This window comes from Crocuta crocuta, unplaced genomic scaffold (assembly GCF_008692635.1).
Source record: "Crocuta crocuta isolate KB4526 unplaced genomic scaffold, BGI_CrCroc_1.0 scaffold518, whole genome shotgun sequence".
NCBI lineage: Eukaryota > Metazoa > Chordata > Mammalia > Carnivora > Hyaenidae > Crocuta > Crocuta crocuta.
In genome coordinates, this window is record NW_027530514.1 from 1,798,920 (window position 1) to 1,817,218 (window position 18,299).

The following is an 18,299-nucleotide window of genomic DNA, read 5'->3' on the forward strand; positions in this document are numbered from 1 at the left end:
TCCCTTTGGACAAAATAAGACAAGATTTCACTTTAGTGGTATGTCTTGAAGCTAAAGGCATTTGTTTTTCTGTTTTACTCTAAGGACATTTTGATGATCACCTACGTGTGATCTTCTGAAGTGTTCCAGTTCCTGTAGCTGACCTTCAGCCATACCCCAAGGAGGGACCAAAAAGATGCAGCTTAAAGCTGCAGAAAAAATAGTTGGCAAAAAAACCACCAGTGGATTGTTGGTGAGGGTCATGAGACACAGGCATGGGCAGTAGTTACCTGCCTCCCTGCTTTCCTGGAGAAGATGAAGATAAACAAGCACCAGCTGCCCTGGGATAGTTTAACGGGCATTTAGCCTAGAAGAGTGTGAAGATGTACCGGATGTATCTTTTGTGTCCTTTGTAGCCATTGGGTCTATGGAAATTACTCTGCCCACAATTTTGGCTGGTTAACATTGCTCTGCGAGTCCTGTCTATTTTATTGGGGTCGTGGTGGGAGGAATAAATGACAAATTATGACTTTGGCATTGAATAAAAATTAAGAGAATGCTTTGGGGACCAGACCTATTAGTCATAGTGTAACTGTTATAAATATGTGAATTGCTTCCTCTTTATCTTAATATCTAGTGCTATAGTCCTCTGTTTGGAGCTTATACCAGGCACTTGAAGTTGTGTCTATTATGTAACCACTATTTTGTGTTAAGGAAGTAACAAAGCTTTTAAATACTGAGAATATTCTGGTTCTAGGAAGTGCTTTTGGGGTGGGTGGCTCAGTTGGTTGGTGTCTGACTGGCTCAGGTCATGATCTCGTAGTTTGAGTTCAAGCCCCACATTGGACTCTGTGCAGTTTCTGAGTTCAAGCTGCGCTCCCGTCGGGTTCTGTGCTGACAGCTCAGAGCCTGAGCTTGCTTAGGACTCTGTCTCCCTTTCTCTGCCCCTCCCCCACTCATTCCCTCCCTGCCTCCCTCCCTTCCTCCTTCTCTCTCTCTCTCTCTCAAAAATAAACAAACATTAAAAAAAAAATAAAAAAAGGAAGTGCTTTTACTTTTAATAGTAATAGTCATTGTTACATTTCCCTTCCTTCTCAGAAAAGGTGGCTGCCAAGGAATCATTAAAGAGCATAGATTGAGTGAAAAGGACACGGAACAAAGGATAGATCCCAGGGGTGGGATGAAGAAGTTCTGTAAATAACTGTGCTATTTTCCTTTGAAATGTCTGGCACACTCTATGTAGTACAGTGGTGATGTGCTGAGGGGCTGCGTGTATAACTCTGATGAAGCATTTCACGTTGACTCAGAGAGCAGTGCCCATCTGACAAGGCCCTCTGGATCTTTCCAAAGTATTATACTCAAATGACAAAGTTTTATTTAATTTAGCATACTTGGCAGTATAATCCTGCCATTTCACCTGCATTCAAATAGTTACCCCTTCACCTTCTAACACCCCAGTTCTCTGAAAAAAAGTCAAACACAAGTAAGTGTTAGCTTGGAATGTGCTAAGCTAAACCTTCATTTTCTAGCAAGAAACTGGCACAGAAATGTGAACTTTTGCTTCTTTGATTCATCTCATTACTTGGAACTCGACGCTATTCTGCAGTCTATGGGCCAAATCCTACACGTCTTCCGTGGCCCAGTGGAAGTGAAAAGCCTGCTACAAAACGTGCTCAGCCGTGTTTAATCTCCTTACTACTGGTCTCATGGTTATGGTTTATTCTCTTTAGTGGTGATTTCTCTCTTCCTATTTTACTTTTATTTGAGAGAGAGAAAAGGGGAGAGGAGCAGAGGGGCAGAGAATCCTAAGCAGACTCCACACTCGGCACAGAGCCCAGTGGATAGGGGTATGGTGGGGCTTGATCTCACACCCCTGGGATCAAGACCTGAGCCGATAACAAGAGTCAGATGCTTAACTGACTGAGCCACCCAGGCACCTTCTTCCCATTTTAAAAACAGTTTTGACTTCTGTTCTTTCATTGTCTGTCCTCCTCTCTTGATGGTGAGTTTGTCCCCTGCCCTGCACAAGCACATACTGCTTACTTGTTATGCGTGGTCCACATTTCAGTTAAGTGCTTATGCACTTAAGAAATCTTTGTCACCTGATGTATGTAGGGCACAACCTATGCATTTTTTAAAAAAATTTTAAATGTTTATTTTTGAGAGACAAAGAGAGACAGAGTGCAAGCTGGGGAGGGGCAGAGAGAGAAAGAGACACACAGTCCAAAGCAGACTCCAGGCTCTGAGCTGTCAGCATAGCTCAGAGTTCAACACAGGGCTCAAACTCACGAACACTGAGATCATGATCTGAGCCAAATCAGATGCTCAGTCAACTGAGCCACCCAGGTAACCCTCAATGTATGCATTTTCAAGAGGACACACAAGTCTGAGATAGGGTCTGTTTCCCAATGTGTAACAAATTTGAAAATTTACTGCTCTGGGCAAGAGCAGTTTAGGTGCTGAAAAATCATAAACATTTTAAGGAACTATCAAAAAAGAACAGTACTGTTTTTAGTACCTTAAAGATATAAGGCCATTGTGTCAATTGAAGAAAAACACGTTAGATTTAATTAGATTTCTTTGTATGTTTGGTGTGTTTGATATATAAAACAAATAATCAAAATGTTTACATTTTCTGCAGTGGGTGAGAGAACAGGAGTTTGGAAGTGGAGTGATTTGGAGAAAGGGCTGTATTTTGTGAAAATTTTAGCAAATTTTCTGGATTTTTCCCCTCATCTATGGAGAAGATCTAGGACACAAAAGCATTAAATGTTAATATTGATTCATGAATTAAATCATGAAAACATCACTGAGAAAATTAAAGATCTGGAGCTCCTGGGTGGCTCAGTCAGTTAAATGTCTCACTCTTGATTTCAGCTCAGGTACGATCTTATGCTTTGTGAGTCTGAGCCCTGGCATTGGGCTCTACACTGACAGCACAGAGTCTGCTTGGGATTTTCTGTCTCCTTCTCTCTCTCTGTCCCTCCCCCACTCACGTGCATGTGTGTGCACACTCTCACAAAATAAATAAACTTAAAATTTTTTAATGAAAAATTAAAGATTTAAGTAAACGAAAAGCTATATCATGTTCGTGGGTTAGAAGACTCCATTCTGTTAAGCTGCTTTCACCAAATTGATCTATAGATTTAATGCAATACTAATCAAAATTTGCTGAAATGAACAAGGTGCCTGTGAAACTCCTATGGAAAGGAAAAGGACTTAGAACAGTCAAAACTTTGATGAAGAACAACAAAGAGAGCTAATGCTACCTGATTACCAGAGGTACTATAAAGCCACAGTAAATCACAGCAGTATGTTAGCATCAGGATCACCAAGCAGACAAGTGGGTCAGAGGAGAAGGTCCATAAATAAGCCCACCCACATACGGCAACTTACTTTTGACAAAGGTGCAACTTACTTTTGACAATGGAGTTGTTCCGGGACAGTCACACATCCATGTGCACATTCCAGTTGGAATGACTGGACATCTTCTGCAAGAAGGAGAAGGAAAATCGCTTCAGTCTGTCATACCATACACACAAATTAACTCAAAATCATAAACTAAATGTTAAAACCTACAACTATAATACTTGCAGAGAGCTTAAGTTAGGCAAAGATGTTTTACATATAGCATCAAAAGCATGATCTGTGAACAAATTGATGGATTGGACTTCATCAACATTAAAGGTTCTGTTTTTCAAAACATTATTATGAGAGTGAACATTATGATAAACCACAGACCGGGATAAAGTATTTGTAAATCAGGTATCTGTGAAAGGATTTGTATGCAGAATATATAAATCTCAAAACTCAATAGTAAGGAAATAAATAATTTTAAAAATAGACAAAATATTTGCACAAATATTTCATCAAAGAGATTATGGATGGCAACTAAGCACATGAAAAGATAGTCAACATACTTAGAAAAATGCAGATTGGAAGCACAATGAGATACTACTAATCCCTGTTAAAGTGGCTAACACGAAACATTGACCACACCAAGTGTTGCTAAGCATGTGCAGTAAGGGGGACTCTCATACATGGCTAATGAGTATGTAAAATGGCACAACTAGTTTGGAAAATAATTTGGCCGTTTCTTAAGAAGTTAAATGTACGTGTACCATGTGATCCAGCCATTCCACTCAGATATCTATCAAAAAAAAACAAACAAAAAAACTAGATGGGGCTCCTGGTGGCTTAGTTGGTTAAGCATCCAACTTCAGCTCAGGTCACGATCTCACAGTTGATGACTTCAAGTCCCATGTCAGGGTCTGTCCTGACAGCTTGGAACCTGGAGTCTGCTTCAGATTCTGTGTCTCCCTTTTTCTCTGCTCCTCCCCCACTCATTCATGTTCTCTCTCTCTCTCTCTCTCAAATAAACATTTTTGAAAAATGAAAGACAAATGAAGTGCATATAGACTTGTACACAGATGTTCATAGCAGCTTCATCTGTAATAGCCAGACATTTGAAATAACTCAACTGTCCATCCACAGGCAAATGGAAAAACAAAGCAAAACAAAACTGGCACATCCATACACAAAATACTCTAGTAATACAAAGAATTAACTATTGACACACATTATAGCATGGATGAATTGTTATATAGGTTCATGGAGCCCAAGAAACTAAATAAAGAAGAGTATATGCTGGCCGCACCTGGGTGGCTGACTTCAGTTCAGGTCAGGATCTCTGAGTTCGTGTGTAAATTCAAGCCCCATATGGGGCTCACTGCTGTTAGCTCAGAGCCCTATTTGGATCCTCTGTCCTCCTTTTTGCCCCTTCCCCACTCACTCTCTCTCAAAAGTGAATAAACATTTTTTAAAGATTATTTTTTTAAAAATGTATGCTGTATGATTCAATTCATACATGGCTCTGTGAGATGCAAACTAATGCTTAGTGACAGGAGGCCATTGGTTTGGGAAATGCACTAATAGGGGGACGGGAACGTGGAGAGCAATGGTAGGGATGCATTTAAAAATGAGCACAAGGGAACTCTGTGGGATGATGGATATCATTGCGGTGATGGTTTTGTGACTATATACACGTATCAAAATGTATCAAGTTTTACACTTTAAAATTACATTTTAGGGGTTCCTGGGTGGCTCAGTTGGTTAAGTGTCTGACTTTGGCTCAGGTAACAGTCTCGCAGTTCCTGGGTTCAAGCCCCACACTGGGCTCTGTTCTAACAGCTAAGAACCTGGAGCCTGCTTTGGATTTTGTGTGTGTGTCTCTCTCTCCCTCTCTTTCTGCCCCTCCCCCACTCATTCTCTTTCTCGCTCTCTTTCTTGCTCTCTCTCAACAATAAACATCTTAAAAAATTACATCTTATTCTTTCGGGGGTCCCCCAAGACCACCCCCACGTCTGGTGATCTACTAGGTCTGGTAGCATCCAGCATATAGTTGTACTTGTGGCTTGGACTTGTTACAGTGATGCAGTATGGATACGTAGCCAGATCAGCAAGGGAGAAAGATTCCAGGAAGAAGGATCTGGAGGAATCCATGTGCAGACTTCCTATGTTCTCTCCCTCCCATGAGGAATCCCATAAGCACTTCTTCCCTCTAGCAGCAAAAACTGTAACCACAGGTGTGCAACGTTAATGCCCTGGGAAATCCATGTGTAATGTTCAGGGTTTTTAATGGGGACTGGTCACATAAGCACCTCTTGCCCTCCAGTGTTTCAAGGTCCCCAGAGGAAAACAGGTGTTCAGTGCCCAGGCAGGCAAAACAACTTAATCAGCATAAGGACCATTTCAAAAGCCAGGTTCCCAGATGCCAGCCAAAGGCCAGTCTTATAAGCAGTCTCTTAGTAATCTCAGAACTATTCGCTCTTTTCTGCACTCACTTCTACCTCAGTAGAATTTTTATAAGCACAAGGCAATGGTGATTAATTTATTGAGAAAGTAATAAACTGTAAAACGAATTCCAGATTTGTGGAAGCCTGATATGATGAGATCTTTATTACTTGGAATGTTTCATGCTCTTAAATCTTTTTTTTTTGAAGTGAGGTGAAAGATTAATAAATAAGTAAACATGGAATTCCTGGCAAATGGGAGCTTTTGGTTACTTTTATTCTTTAACAATATGGCTTTCATTTGAATTGTATTTGAAAATATTTCCCAAGTATATAATTTTTCTAAAAAAAATCCTTGATTGATAATCATTATTTTAACCATTGGTTAACTGATCAGGACCCAGTTCTATAGTAAATAAAAGATAAAGCTCTGGTGTTGAAATTGTAATTACAAAAGGCCCACCAAATGCAGCTGTGTACCTCACACCCAAGGACAAACCCAGCTGAGAGAATGAGTGAGCTGAAACCAGCCTGGACTTTAATGACTAAGCCACAGGCCCCTGCACATGTGTGTGCTTGAGAAATGGAAACCTTCTGGTTTGTGCAAAGGTGCCATGTGGGCTGCCTATGGCCATCGTCAACACATGTCCTGAAAGGTGGTGGTGGTGGTGGTGTTTTTCTCAAAAATGCTGCCTGCCCAGTATCAGGAGGCTTTGTTGCAAACATGTCTTTCCCCTTAAAGAAACCCAGCAAACAAGTTTGAGTTGAACATGGTCTGATCAGAACTTCGCTGGATACAACAGGGTGTGCGGGAAGAAGTGCATGAGGCACTTTCCTCTCTATTTGAACTCAATTTCCCTGGAAAGGGAGAATGTAGGGTATGTTTTTCTTTTTGTCACTCTGGAGAATGCCTAGTATCTGTTCTGTATCTGGATGCCATTATTATTATTTATTTACTTTTGAGAGAGAGAGAGTGCTGGAGGCCGAGCCGGCTCCGGCAGGTCCAGGGGTCCCTGAAGGATGGACGGTGTCAGTGAGAGAGAGAGTGAGAGAGAGCCCGGTGCGGCTCCCGGCAAGAGAGAGACAGTGAGAGGGGGAAAGGGGCAGAGAGAGAGCGAGTCTCAGAAGCCAAAGTAGGCTCCAGGCTCGGAGCTGTCAGTACAGAGCCCAACGTGGGGCTTGAACCCACTAACTCTGAGATCATGACCTGAGCCTTAGTCAGATGCTCAACCAACTGAGCCACCCAGGCACCCCTGGATGCCATTGTTAATGCCCTTGGCCAAGATTTCTGTGTCGATAACAATAAAAAATTCATAGAAAGGCAACTCCTCTGGCTTCTCTGAGTAAAATATTTGCTGCTACTGAGTTTCCTAAAGGGAAGTCAACCTTCTCACTTATGAAGATGCAAGGTACCCAGATCCAACTTTGAAACAAATAGAAAATACTTTTGATAGTACAGCTTAGCTTCAAATAAGTGCTGTTCTGATATTGACACCCATTTTATTTCTCTAAAGCCTTGAGCCGCCTGCTAAGCTTGTGACTGAGGACAGCGGATGGTGCCAAGCAGCCCAGCAGCAGCGAATCGGGCAGCAATCTGCCAACAGCAGGGTTCTTTCTGGAAACCTTCAACTTTCGAAAATCTACACTCCCTGCCCCTCCCCCACCCCATTTTTTTCCATGTGGCTCACATTCTTTTCCTCCCTTCAAGGTATTTTCCCTAAGGAAATTTAAACCACATCTCTTTCCCCTTCTTATAGATGCGAACTACACGCAAGGTTTCTGTGTGGCCAGTTGGCCTGGTTGGTGGGCGACGCTATGAACGTCCGTTGGTGGAAAATGGCAAAGTCGTTGGTTGGTACACCGGCTGGAGAGCAGACAGGCCCTTTGCCATCGACATGGCAGGTGAGGAGTGTGAATGGTGATGCTTCCTCCTCCCTGATCGTTCTTGCCAGTGCTGCTGTTTGTAACCATGTACTGGAGGGAGGAAGCTTTGAAGGACCACTTTGGTTAAAACCCTAGATCATATTCTGTTCAGCAGATGACCTATCTGAGTAAACTTTCAAAATAGGCTTTTTGATTAATTGAAGCAGAAATAGATTTTGTGGGTGATTAGAAAATGCTTATTCTGTTCAATTTTTGTCAGCTATCTCTGAGGTTGTCCCTTCATCCAACAAACATTTGGGCCAGTGCTGGGTTGGGTGTCGGGTCAGTGGTGAGACCGAGGCGAGGCTACTGCCTGTACCTTTTGGTGCCCTCTTCTCTAGGAAGGTTGGTTGGTTTTGGTATATCACGTGCTTATTGATAAATTTAATAGTGATGTGAAATTGACAAGCTAATCCTTTTAATGCTTATTAATAAATTTGGTAGTTACTGACACATTTAATAGCTGGAACATAAAATTGGATTACTGGTTTTTCATACACTTATTAACTGAGTATAACTGTCTTTTAAAGTTTTTATTCTCTGACTGGCCAACTGAATTAAGACCCATAGTAGTCGACAAGTCCTAAAGTGCTACGTTATCATAAAGTGACTCATTTTCTGTAGGTTATATAAAATGATGCCCCTGGCAACTGGAAGAATGCAGTTTAAAACATGAGGCTCAGAGGCAAGATTAATCACTGACATCTATAACCTAGAAGATGGAGGCAGAAAAGCTTCAAAATTAATCTCATCAATCTTCAGCTTTGGAACACAGCTCTGTCTGTCTATCATCCTGTGCTTGGCCAGTCTTTTGTGTGTATTTCCCAACTGCAGTCAAAACCTCTACAGTCAAAATGCTGATGGGATGAGAGCTGTGTTCTGAACGGGATTCATCATTTTTAGTCTGACAATACTATAAATTTGAAGGAGCAAGATTATGAAGGATACCAGGAGGAAGAGTTGTTGGGGGAAGTTCTTGCATGCAGCACGGTGGCATCTGCATCATGGGAGGTGACAAACTAGGATATTTTTACTCCACATTTAACAGATATTTCCCGAGTGCCAGTTTTGTGGAAATGTGTGTCATAGTCTCAGACCCCAAGGACAGAGTGGAGCTCTTCCCCTTCCCTGGTCGCCCTGTCCTGGGCTCCCCTCTCCAACCTTGGCCTTGGCCTTTGGTCTTCAGTTCTTGCTGCCTTGGAGCTGAGCTGGCCTCTCAGCCAAAGCATTTTCCTGAAGGCAGACAGAGAGTAGGTCAGCCATATTTGGAAACCCTGAGAATTCCCATAAGAGGCCTTTCCTCAATCAAGTGTGAGTTCATGGCTCTGAAAATAGAAGGCTGACCATAATATGTCTTTTGAGAATCTGGTTTCTTATTGATAAGAAGTGTGACTTTGACCAAAACTTAGAGAACACTAGGCAAAGTCTTTTGCTTCCCTGGGCCTTAGTTTCCCTGTGTCTGGAATGAGATGTAGCATGAATGACCACTGAGGTCTTCTTTAATGTACTCTTCCTTTTCCTGGCTTCCATCAAAGAGCTCAAAAAGAAGCCAGGGCCCCTGAATTTTAAGTGCAGGTTCATGGCTGCTAAAGCAGTCTGCTAAGAAGTGTTTGGTCTTTACCTTTCCCAGAGTCTTGCTTCACCACAGGCTGGGCAGACCTTATCTCCTTACACACAAGATCTCTGCCTAAACCCTGCATGGTAACTTCAAGGTGAGGGCAACTTGGATAAGTCTTCCTGGATTTTGTTGTAAGACCCTTACATAGAGGATCAAGTATCTAGTAAACCCACTGGAGAGCTGCATTGATTCCCCTCAGAATCTGGATCTAAATAGACATATTTAAAATTCAAGAAGGGTGCATGGGATTTATACATTAGGCCTGGCCTGTGACAAAATATGTGATACCTTTTCCTGCTCTGGGAAACTTTGCCATGACACGACTGACGTTTGGCTTTTTCTAAGCATTTCAGTATATTTTCAAAGCATCATATAAGAACTGTTATAAAATATGAATGATTTGCATGTTTCCTAATTATACTTGTTTCAAAAAAGGAATAAGATTTTTGTCTCGAAGAAAACAACTTTTGCCACACTAAATTATTTTCTTCATAAATGAACTTGCTTTGCAAATTAGTTTTCAGTAAATTATTAGTACTTTTGGAAGCCTATAAGTGAGCGTGATTTAGTTGATAGGATAATCTGATTTGGAAGGAGTTCTCATTATAAAACTTGACAATTCACAGCTTTGTTTACATTTCATTTAAGATTCACGCACTCTCTGTGGGAAGAGGGAAAAGACCTTTTGGACCTTCATGTACAACTGGTACTTCCCACTTCATTTTTGAATTGTAAGTGCTCACAGTCCAGAAGGAGAGAGAGAAGTGGGAAGCCCAGTTTTCTGCTTCCTCTGGACAGTTGGGGAAGCTCTGTAGAAAACGGTCTGTGGTGGCTGAGGGAGGGAGAGGGCTGTGCCAGAGCCTGGGTCTCTCCTGAATTTCCACAAACCAATTAAGAATAGTGAAACTTAACCAACAAGCAACATTTCCCCAAGTGTCTTGCTTTGAGGGGGTGAGCACATTCTGTAGAAGCCCCTCAGGGCCTGTCCTGCCTGTATTTCTGGGAAGTCACAGCCTTGCCCATCATGAGAAGCATATTTGAGTATCAGACATCAGAACTGTAAGCTTTCATGTCATTCAGGGAGACAGACTCTGTCCATCTTTATTTTCCCATTTTGGACTTTGTAGATGCTATTTTTGCTCTCAGATGAGGAAATGTTGTTCTGGAATTATCTTGTGTGCACAATGTTAATGGCAGAAGTAAAGATTATTTCCATTGCCCTGGGGGAAAGTTAAAAAAACTTTCTAATTACTACTAACAAACAAACAAAACAAGTTAAAGAACCACCCACAAGGTGGAAGAGAGTGTCGGAGACAGTCCTTGGCTTGGAAGCTGCCCGCAGGTGGCTTCTGCAGTGGGTTGGCAGCCACCTTGCTCTGCCAAGCCAGGGAGACCTAGAATATGTCTGCTTGTCTGAGCCTTGGGCTTCAGCTCCTGCACCTGGGGCATCTGACCACTGGCTGGTTCCTACAAAAGGCAAGGCAGCCCACACAGTTTTAGCTGTTTTGAAGTCAGGGAGTTACTTTCAAGTGACAGACTCACATTGACTCCTTCCAGGGAGGTGTCAGTAAGAGCCATTGCCTGAGTTTAGCAAAGAACTGAGCTTAATCCTGACCCTTGCCAGGAGGTGTAGATTTGTTCAAATTCAGAACTTAAAGCTGAGATTTGTTCTGGATTCTCAACGTGTGCATGCACTTTATTCTTAACGCTGAGAGGTGGCAGGTGGGCACTGTGCTTCTTTAATGACAGTATATTCCATTCCCAGTTGAGTGCCTGGCATTAAGGAGGGACTCTATTCCAGTAAAAATCCAGCTGCGTGTGCTGTTTTTCAGCTCTGCCACTCACCACCCAGAGTTAGCTCCGACCCCACTTGGCTGCCTTTACTTAACCAGCAGCACTTTGGGGGGCCCCCAGGCCACCTGTACTCCTGACTGGCTATAAATTTGTTGTTTTTCTCTCAGGTTTGGCAATTCACTAGAGGGGCTCCTAGAACTCAGAGTCGATTGTGCTCTAGTTACTACCACAGTCCTATTACAGAAGATACAAATTAGGACCAGCCAGATGAAGAAATACATGGGGTGAAGTCTAGTAGAGAACACAGAGCTTCTCTGCCTTTCCCTTGTGGAATCAGAATATATCCCCCTCCCAGCACATGAATGTGTTCACAGCTTGGGAAGCTGCACTGGACCTGTGTGTTCAGAGTATTTAGTTGGAGTTGCATTATATAGGCACAATTGATTGAATCAGTGGCCAGCACACAACTGAATTCAGTCTCTAGCTTCTGTCCCCAGAGGGTCAGTGGTGTGGCCCAATGTTCCAACCCTCTGCTCATGTGTTGGGTTTTCCCAGTAGCCAGTCCCCACTCCGGGGCTGTTGAGGGACCCACAGCTGCCACCACATTAGCATAAAAAAGCCACTCCCATCACTCAGGAACCACTAAGGCTTTTATAAGCTGCATGATGAGAACTAGGCACAAAGACCAGATGGATTTTTTTTCTATCATACCACAGGCTCAAAAAGGATAACTTTCGTATCATAAAGAAGAATGTCTATTGTATCTCTGCTTTCCTAATGCTTTCATCTACAAAAGCAAAGGGTACATTAGGTGATGTCTCAGGGTCACTTTCAGCTTCATCTGTGGACGATTTCATGACTCCTAAAAACGAGACATGATTGTGAAGTCATACAATAGTTTCTCACCTGTGGATTACAGAGAGCGATCAGAAGTTTGGGCGGACTCTGTTTCCTAGTCCTGTGGACATGAGTGTGTTGAAGCTCTGAACATAGATGAGCGCCCACAGATGGCATCCCAGGGAGCAGCCATTTAAAGTGGCTGCAGAGGGGTGGAGTTGGGAAAGAGAGCAGGGCCCAACCTGAGGGTGAGGAGGTAGACAGGTGGGAAGAGGTGGGTGAGTCATGAATTTGATTGTTGGATGCCTTGTGTCATGGATGTGAAAGAAGAGGGTGCTTGGTGATTGTGAGAATGTGAGAGCCAGAAGCACGTAGATGGTGTCATGGAGATGGTTGGTAGCAGTTAGGACCTTGTAGGCTGTTCCGCGGAACAAGGGCCATATGGGAGAATAGACAGCCTGAATTCAAGAGGAGTAAAGGTTTGACAGAAATGTCTGAGGAAAGTTAGACATCCAGAAGACAAAGAGGAAGAGGAAATTCAAATCATGAAAGGATCGAGGAGGTTGCACATGGGCAGGAGACTGATTACAGAGGATGTCATGGAAAGAAGTAGCTGGGAGACGTGCAAGGAGATGTGTATAAGGAACAGGGTGGGAGTATTTCTGAGTTCCAGCTCTAAGGTGGTGCCGGAGGCCGGCCCCAGCAGGTCCAGGGGTCCCTGAAGGATGGACGGTGTTGGCGAGAGAGAGAGTGAGAGAGCCCCGAGATCTTTCTGATCACCAGGCAGGCATTTCTGCTCTGACTGGGGCTCAACTTTATTTTATAATTTAGTGTTTGGGGGATGTCACAGAAGTGGCATTTGCCTTAGACAATGATTTCTGATGACAAACTTCTTTGATATGTAAGAATTTCCCAGAACATAGATTGGTAGAAGACTCCTGCATAACCTTTATCAATAGTGATTGAGGTAGGGGATTTAGATGCTTATCCTATGGAAGGAAGGTGTCTTTAGCATACAAGACAATGTTTTTAGCATAAAAAGATTGAAGTTAGTTCTTTGTGAGCAGGGGTCAATAGCTTGTAAGTTTAAGGAGAAGTAATAAGAAAAACAGGTCTTTCAGTAAACAATTGTGCTCCCACAATCACAAAAGAAGAAGTTCCTCAATAGGTTCCTTCACAGGGTGCAATCAGCATATTCAAGACCAGGATAAGTCACTCCAAATACTGATCACAAATGCCTTGGGCTAGTGCTCCAAGCAGAAACAATTGGTTGGGGGTGGATATCAGTCCTTAACTCTAAATTAGGCTCTTTGTCTCAGGGCCAGGCTCAATTATAACTCTTGTGTTCTTAACCCCCTTTATTATCTAAGTCTTGGATCTGCAAGGCCCATAGGAAGAGCCTTTTGACAATCAATCACAGTGCTTTCATCTGAAATCTTTTGAAAAGGCAGGAATATGCTTTTCCTTATGAGGAATCTGTGTGGGGCATATCGGTCTGATCTGTAATATTGTGAGGCCTGGTCAATACCCGCAGGCTCATTTCCAACATGAGCCAGTAGTAGCAGAAGATGATACCAGTTTTGCTTCTCACAGCAGGAGCTGTGCAGATGCTACCATCTCCTCGCTGTGACTTTCATCCAGTGAGGCCGGTGCAGCTCCCAGCAAGGTGGTGTGAGTTTCAACAAGTTCTGATTCTAGGGATTGAGGTCGTATGTGGTCCACTGTATTTATCCTTTTTCTGTTGACACTTAGCATCTCCATCCCTTTATGGTTTATCACCATTTCTAGCATATAGTAGTTTCTAGGTCTCTAGAAATGTAAAGGCCCCTTCATAAAATGAAAATCCCATCCATGATTTAGAAGAGACCTGTGGGGGAAGTAGGGTGAATGTAGGGTGCAGGGGAGGAGTGGTGAGCACCATGAAGAAGAGGGCCGGGAACAACTCTTTCAAGAAATATGGCAGGATTGAGAAGGGATGAGAGATGGTAGCAGTGTCAAGGGGTAGGAGAACTGCTTTTTTCTTCCCTTTAATGTAAGAAGAGAAGTTGGAATTTTGAGAGAAAAGAGCTGTGTTGAATTTCCAAAAGAAAGGAAACTGAGGGGCTGGTTGGGATTGAGATCTTAGACAAGGTTGGGATTGAGATCTTAGACACCTCCTAATAAGGAGGTGAGGTAAGTAAGGAAACCAAAACCTAGGAAGGTGGAGGGGCTGGTAGTTGGAGGCTGGCCATCTGCCAAATATTAATGGTGCAGAAGGAACACCATAGCCTGAACTCTACAAACACTGAATGTGGGACTGTGTGGAGCCTATAAGGGATACACAGCCCCTGGCCCCAAGTAGTTTTATATCCAGCAGAGAGAATAGGTGTGATAAATACATAACTTACTGTACCATAAGATACAAAATGAGGTGTGAACGGAATGTTTTAGGTTTACATTTTAAGAGAAAGGAGAACTGCCATTGAGGGCACTTTGGGAAGGGCCATGGAGGAGGTAGCCCTTGAGAGGTGCCTTCCAGGCAGGGTCCAGGTCAGGGTGAGTTTAGGGGACAGCAAACCTCAGGGTGTGTGCAGCTGTTAGGGTAGGGGCAAACTGGGGTCAGATTGTGAGGATCGATTGCTGAAATAAAAATTTGTCCTCATTTCTGTGGATGTTGGAGGATTTGTGACATTTTTGAGTTAGGGGCTGATGGAATTGGTAGTGTGATTAGAGAACCATGTGGTGGCAGGTGCAGAATGAATGAATGAATGGGGGGGGCATCCAGGTGCGGGTATGGGGTCTGAGGAAGGGGGTGGGGTGATAGAAGGCCTTAGATATTAGTTATTTATGAAAAAATTTTTAATGTTTATTGATTTTTGAAAGAGAGAGACAGAGAGACAGAGTGCAAGCAACGGAGGAGCAGAGAGAGAGGAAGACACAGAATCCATAGCTGGCTCCAGACTCTGAACTTGGAGCACAGAGTCCATTATGAGGTTCAAACTTAAGAACCATGAAATCATGACCTGAGCTGAAGTCAGATGCTTAACTGACTGAGCCCCCCAGGTGCCCCTAGGTATTTATGAAATTTTAGCAAGCCATTTCAGACCCCGCCCACGAATTACAATTTTAGGTCTTTTTAACACTGCTGTGTGGTAGGGTGATAGTGGATATCTTAAATTTACTTTTGGTTTTAATTGGTATAATTTGTATTTTGAGTTGTAACATATATGCAGAAATATATGGTGATTTCAGGTAATTAGAACATTCCGTTAAAATACCAGTTTTATAAAAATAGGAGAATAATAATCATAAGGATCTGTGCATTAGGAAAAAACAAAATCTATTCTTTGCCAAGTTTCCAGGCTCCGGATTCATTGTGGCTGTGCTGTCCTTACAGAGGGTTGTGGAGTTTGGTCTCTTGGGAAACACCAATTGTACAGGGCTTTCTTTCTCTTGATGTTTGTTGACAAGGAATTTTGCCTGGTTTAATTTATTTGGCAAACCCTTTCTTGGTAGATATTGTAGTAGTAAACTTTAGCCCAGTTGGGATCAGGTGATCATCAAAGCCAAATGAGCATAGCCAAAATTGGCAACATTTGCTTAGCTTAGTTAGTATAAATACTGCAGGAAAAGAGAGGTAATAACCTTGTTGCCACTTTGAAGCCATTTGTAAATTAAGTGTGCTGTTTGCAATGCATGACGGTTTTGTATAAGGAAGATAGTGTTCTCAGTAGAGTGGCAATATGGTGCCTTTCCGTGCAGGATTTGAGGAGGGACTTGGGACCTTGTTGTTAGGTTGTTGCAGTGTGACTATCACTGGAGTGGTATGTGGGCCCTCTGGGACAGAACTGCAGCTGCAGGGGCCTGGTCATTCTGTCCTGAGAACTTACAGCACAACAGGCATGGTGGTAGAGTGTGAGGGTAAAATGTCGCTTGTGGCCATTTCTTAGCTATTTCCAGAATGAGGTGCATTCTAGAGACTTGCAGGTGTTTAATGGCCCAACAACATGTTCGGTTCTGTGCACATGTACTGTGTCTATGTTGGGTAAGGTGGGGGGGGGTGGTAAGGAGCACCTGTGTGCTCATATGCAGCGCCTTTCTCTAGATGGTAGCTGATGATGGGGTGGTCATGTTCAAGTGGGGCTTGGTGGAAGTGGAGTGGTCTCCTGCAGAATTTCCGTGAGTAAAAATTTCATTCAAAACTAGGAATTTTAAAAATCAGAAGCTTTCCCTTGTATCTGGGAAACCCAGCAGACTTGATGATTCTTGTTTACTGAGGATTTACCAGGCATCATGCATTCTTCGGCACTCTGTGTGCATTCTTATTTAATCTTCACTCAGTTCTGTAAGGGATGTGTGAGTATCATTATCCTCCTCTAAATATAATGAAATTGAAGCCTGGACATACTAAGCAACGCACCCAAAGTTGCATGGTGATCAAACTCAGGTTAGTGTGTCTCTGGAGAAGGCACTCCCACTTGGCTTTGAATCCTGTGTCACCCACTTAGATTCAAGTAACCCACTTCTTGTTCTCTGAGCCTCTATTTCCTTCAACTGTAGAACAGCAGAATTGAACTCCTTACAGTATAAGATATTAAATGCAAAGCACTTGGTACAGCACTGGAGACACTTGAGTGACTGGTCTCTTCCTCAAGAGGTGAAATCAGTCTGTGTCTGTGTTCCCCTGTCATCAGAGTTCATATGGCTCATGCATTTGTCCAGGGGACTCAGCTCAGTGCTGTGTGTGGCTGAATATCAGAGTAGCCAGATCTCTACAGGCAGCTGTGGGGGAGGGGCATCACTGCTGCCCAGGCTCCGCTCCACACAGCAGGCTGTACTAGCTCAGTTTCCCCACCTGTAGATTAGGGATTAGACCACCTGCCTCTGGGTTATGGTGAGGTTGAGATGAGAACAGATAACTGCAGAAGTTCCTGCTGTTCTGTGAATATTTGGATTCTCACCGCATATATCTATTTCAGATCATTCTTGAAGGTAATACTTAAGAACATGCAAGCTCTTTGCTTTGGGCTCATGATGGATTTCATTTCTCTCTTGGCTGGTGGACCTGTGCTCGTTACCATTCAGTGAACTAACTCAGTGTGCAAGATGGCATGCAGAGATAAACACTGGCCCTTGATGTAGATAAAATATTCCAAAAAGAAACTGATCAGTAAGACAAAACAAAACAAAAGATCATTAGAAAGTTTTTGAGAAGAGGGAGCACCTGGGTGGCTTAGTCGGTTAAGCTTCTGACTTGATTTTGGCTCAGGCCATGATCTCATGGTTCTTGAGATCCAGCCCCATGACAGGCTCTGCACTAACAGTGCAGACCTGCGTGGGATTCTCTCACTCTGCCCCTTTCCCCCTGCTCATGCATGGGTGCCCTCTCTCTCTCTCTCTCTCTCAAAGCAAATAAACTTTAAAAAAAGTTATTGAGAAGTATATATATGTTCATTTTTATAATTTCCCAAATGAAAAATCATTTCATAATTACTGATGGCATGTGGGGAGGATATCAAAGAATGATTCACACACTTTCTAATCAGGTCACAAGAGGGTGAGAAATGTCCTTTTCACCACCTTGACTTTCCTAGGAGCTTTTGGGAGAAAGATCATCTATAGATAGAATTTTCATTTGGAACCTATTAAAGAGGCAGACAGTTTATTAGTATAAATAAGTGTTAAGGACAGTTGCTCTGCCGCTAACCTGGGGGCTTGCACACATGCCAGCTTTCCTTGGCACGTGGTTGGTTGCTGTGACTAGCACACAAGTCAGTCCTGTGACTTGATAAGCTGACCTTAGCTGGTGTTCTTCCTGGGCCCCTTAAGCAGCCATGTGACCCAACCCCAGACGCGCTGCGCTTCAGTCCAACTCATTTCAAATCCCTTGACCACAGCCAACCCCCAGGGTCAGCCAGGCATCGCCACACACTCACGGGCCCGGTGTAATTGAGAGTGGCACACACTGTCTTGCAGAAGAGGGAATGTCACTTTATCTTCCCAGGTTTGCTTCGCTAATTTTAAGTTACCTCTCCAGAGTCATTAATGGTAGAGGAATAGCTTTCTCTGGGATATTTTTCATGCTTTTCCATCCGGCATAGCTGCTGTTCCCACATGTCCCCTTATGTACTTGTCTTGGAGGTGGTGCTCCCGTCAGTGTCCTGCCTGCCCTGGGCTTCCCTTGCTGGCCTGGAGCTCTGCTGGGACAGGGGTCATCTCTTCTGCCAGCACCTACAGGTGGGGCACCGTCCTGACGGCAGTAGCTTTGAGAAATGTTTGCTGAATTCATGAAGTTTAACTTTTTTTTTTTTCCTAGTTTAAGGATCATCAAAAGCAAAAGTTGGACAGCTTCTTATTCCTGACTGAGCCCTAATTCC

General features: G+C 43.2%; 1 protein-coding gene across 1 annotated transcript in view; it reads left to right on the plus strand.

The window, feature by feature from the left end:
* B3GAT2 (beta-1,3-glucuronyltransferase 2) overlaps window positions 1-18,299 on the plus strand; it is a 93,840-nt gene that overhangs the window by 60,103 nt on the left and 15,438 nt on the right. Inside the window, exon 3 of the mRNA XM_077767239.1 lies at window positions 7,529-7,673. Coding sequence (XP_077623365.1) covers window positions 7,529-7,673 — 145 coding nt within the window. The remainder of the gene's footprint in view (window positions 1-7,528; window positions 7,674-18,299) is intronic.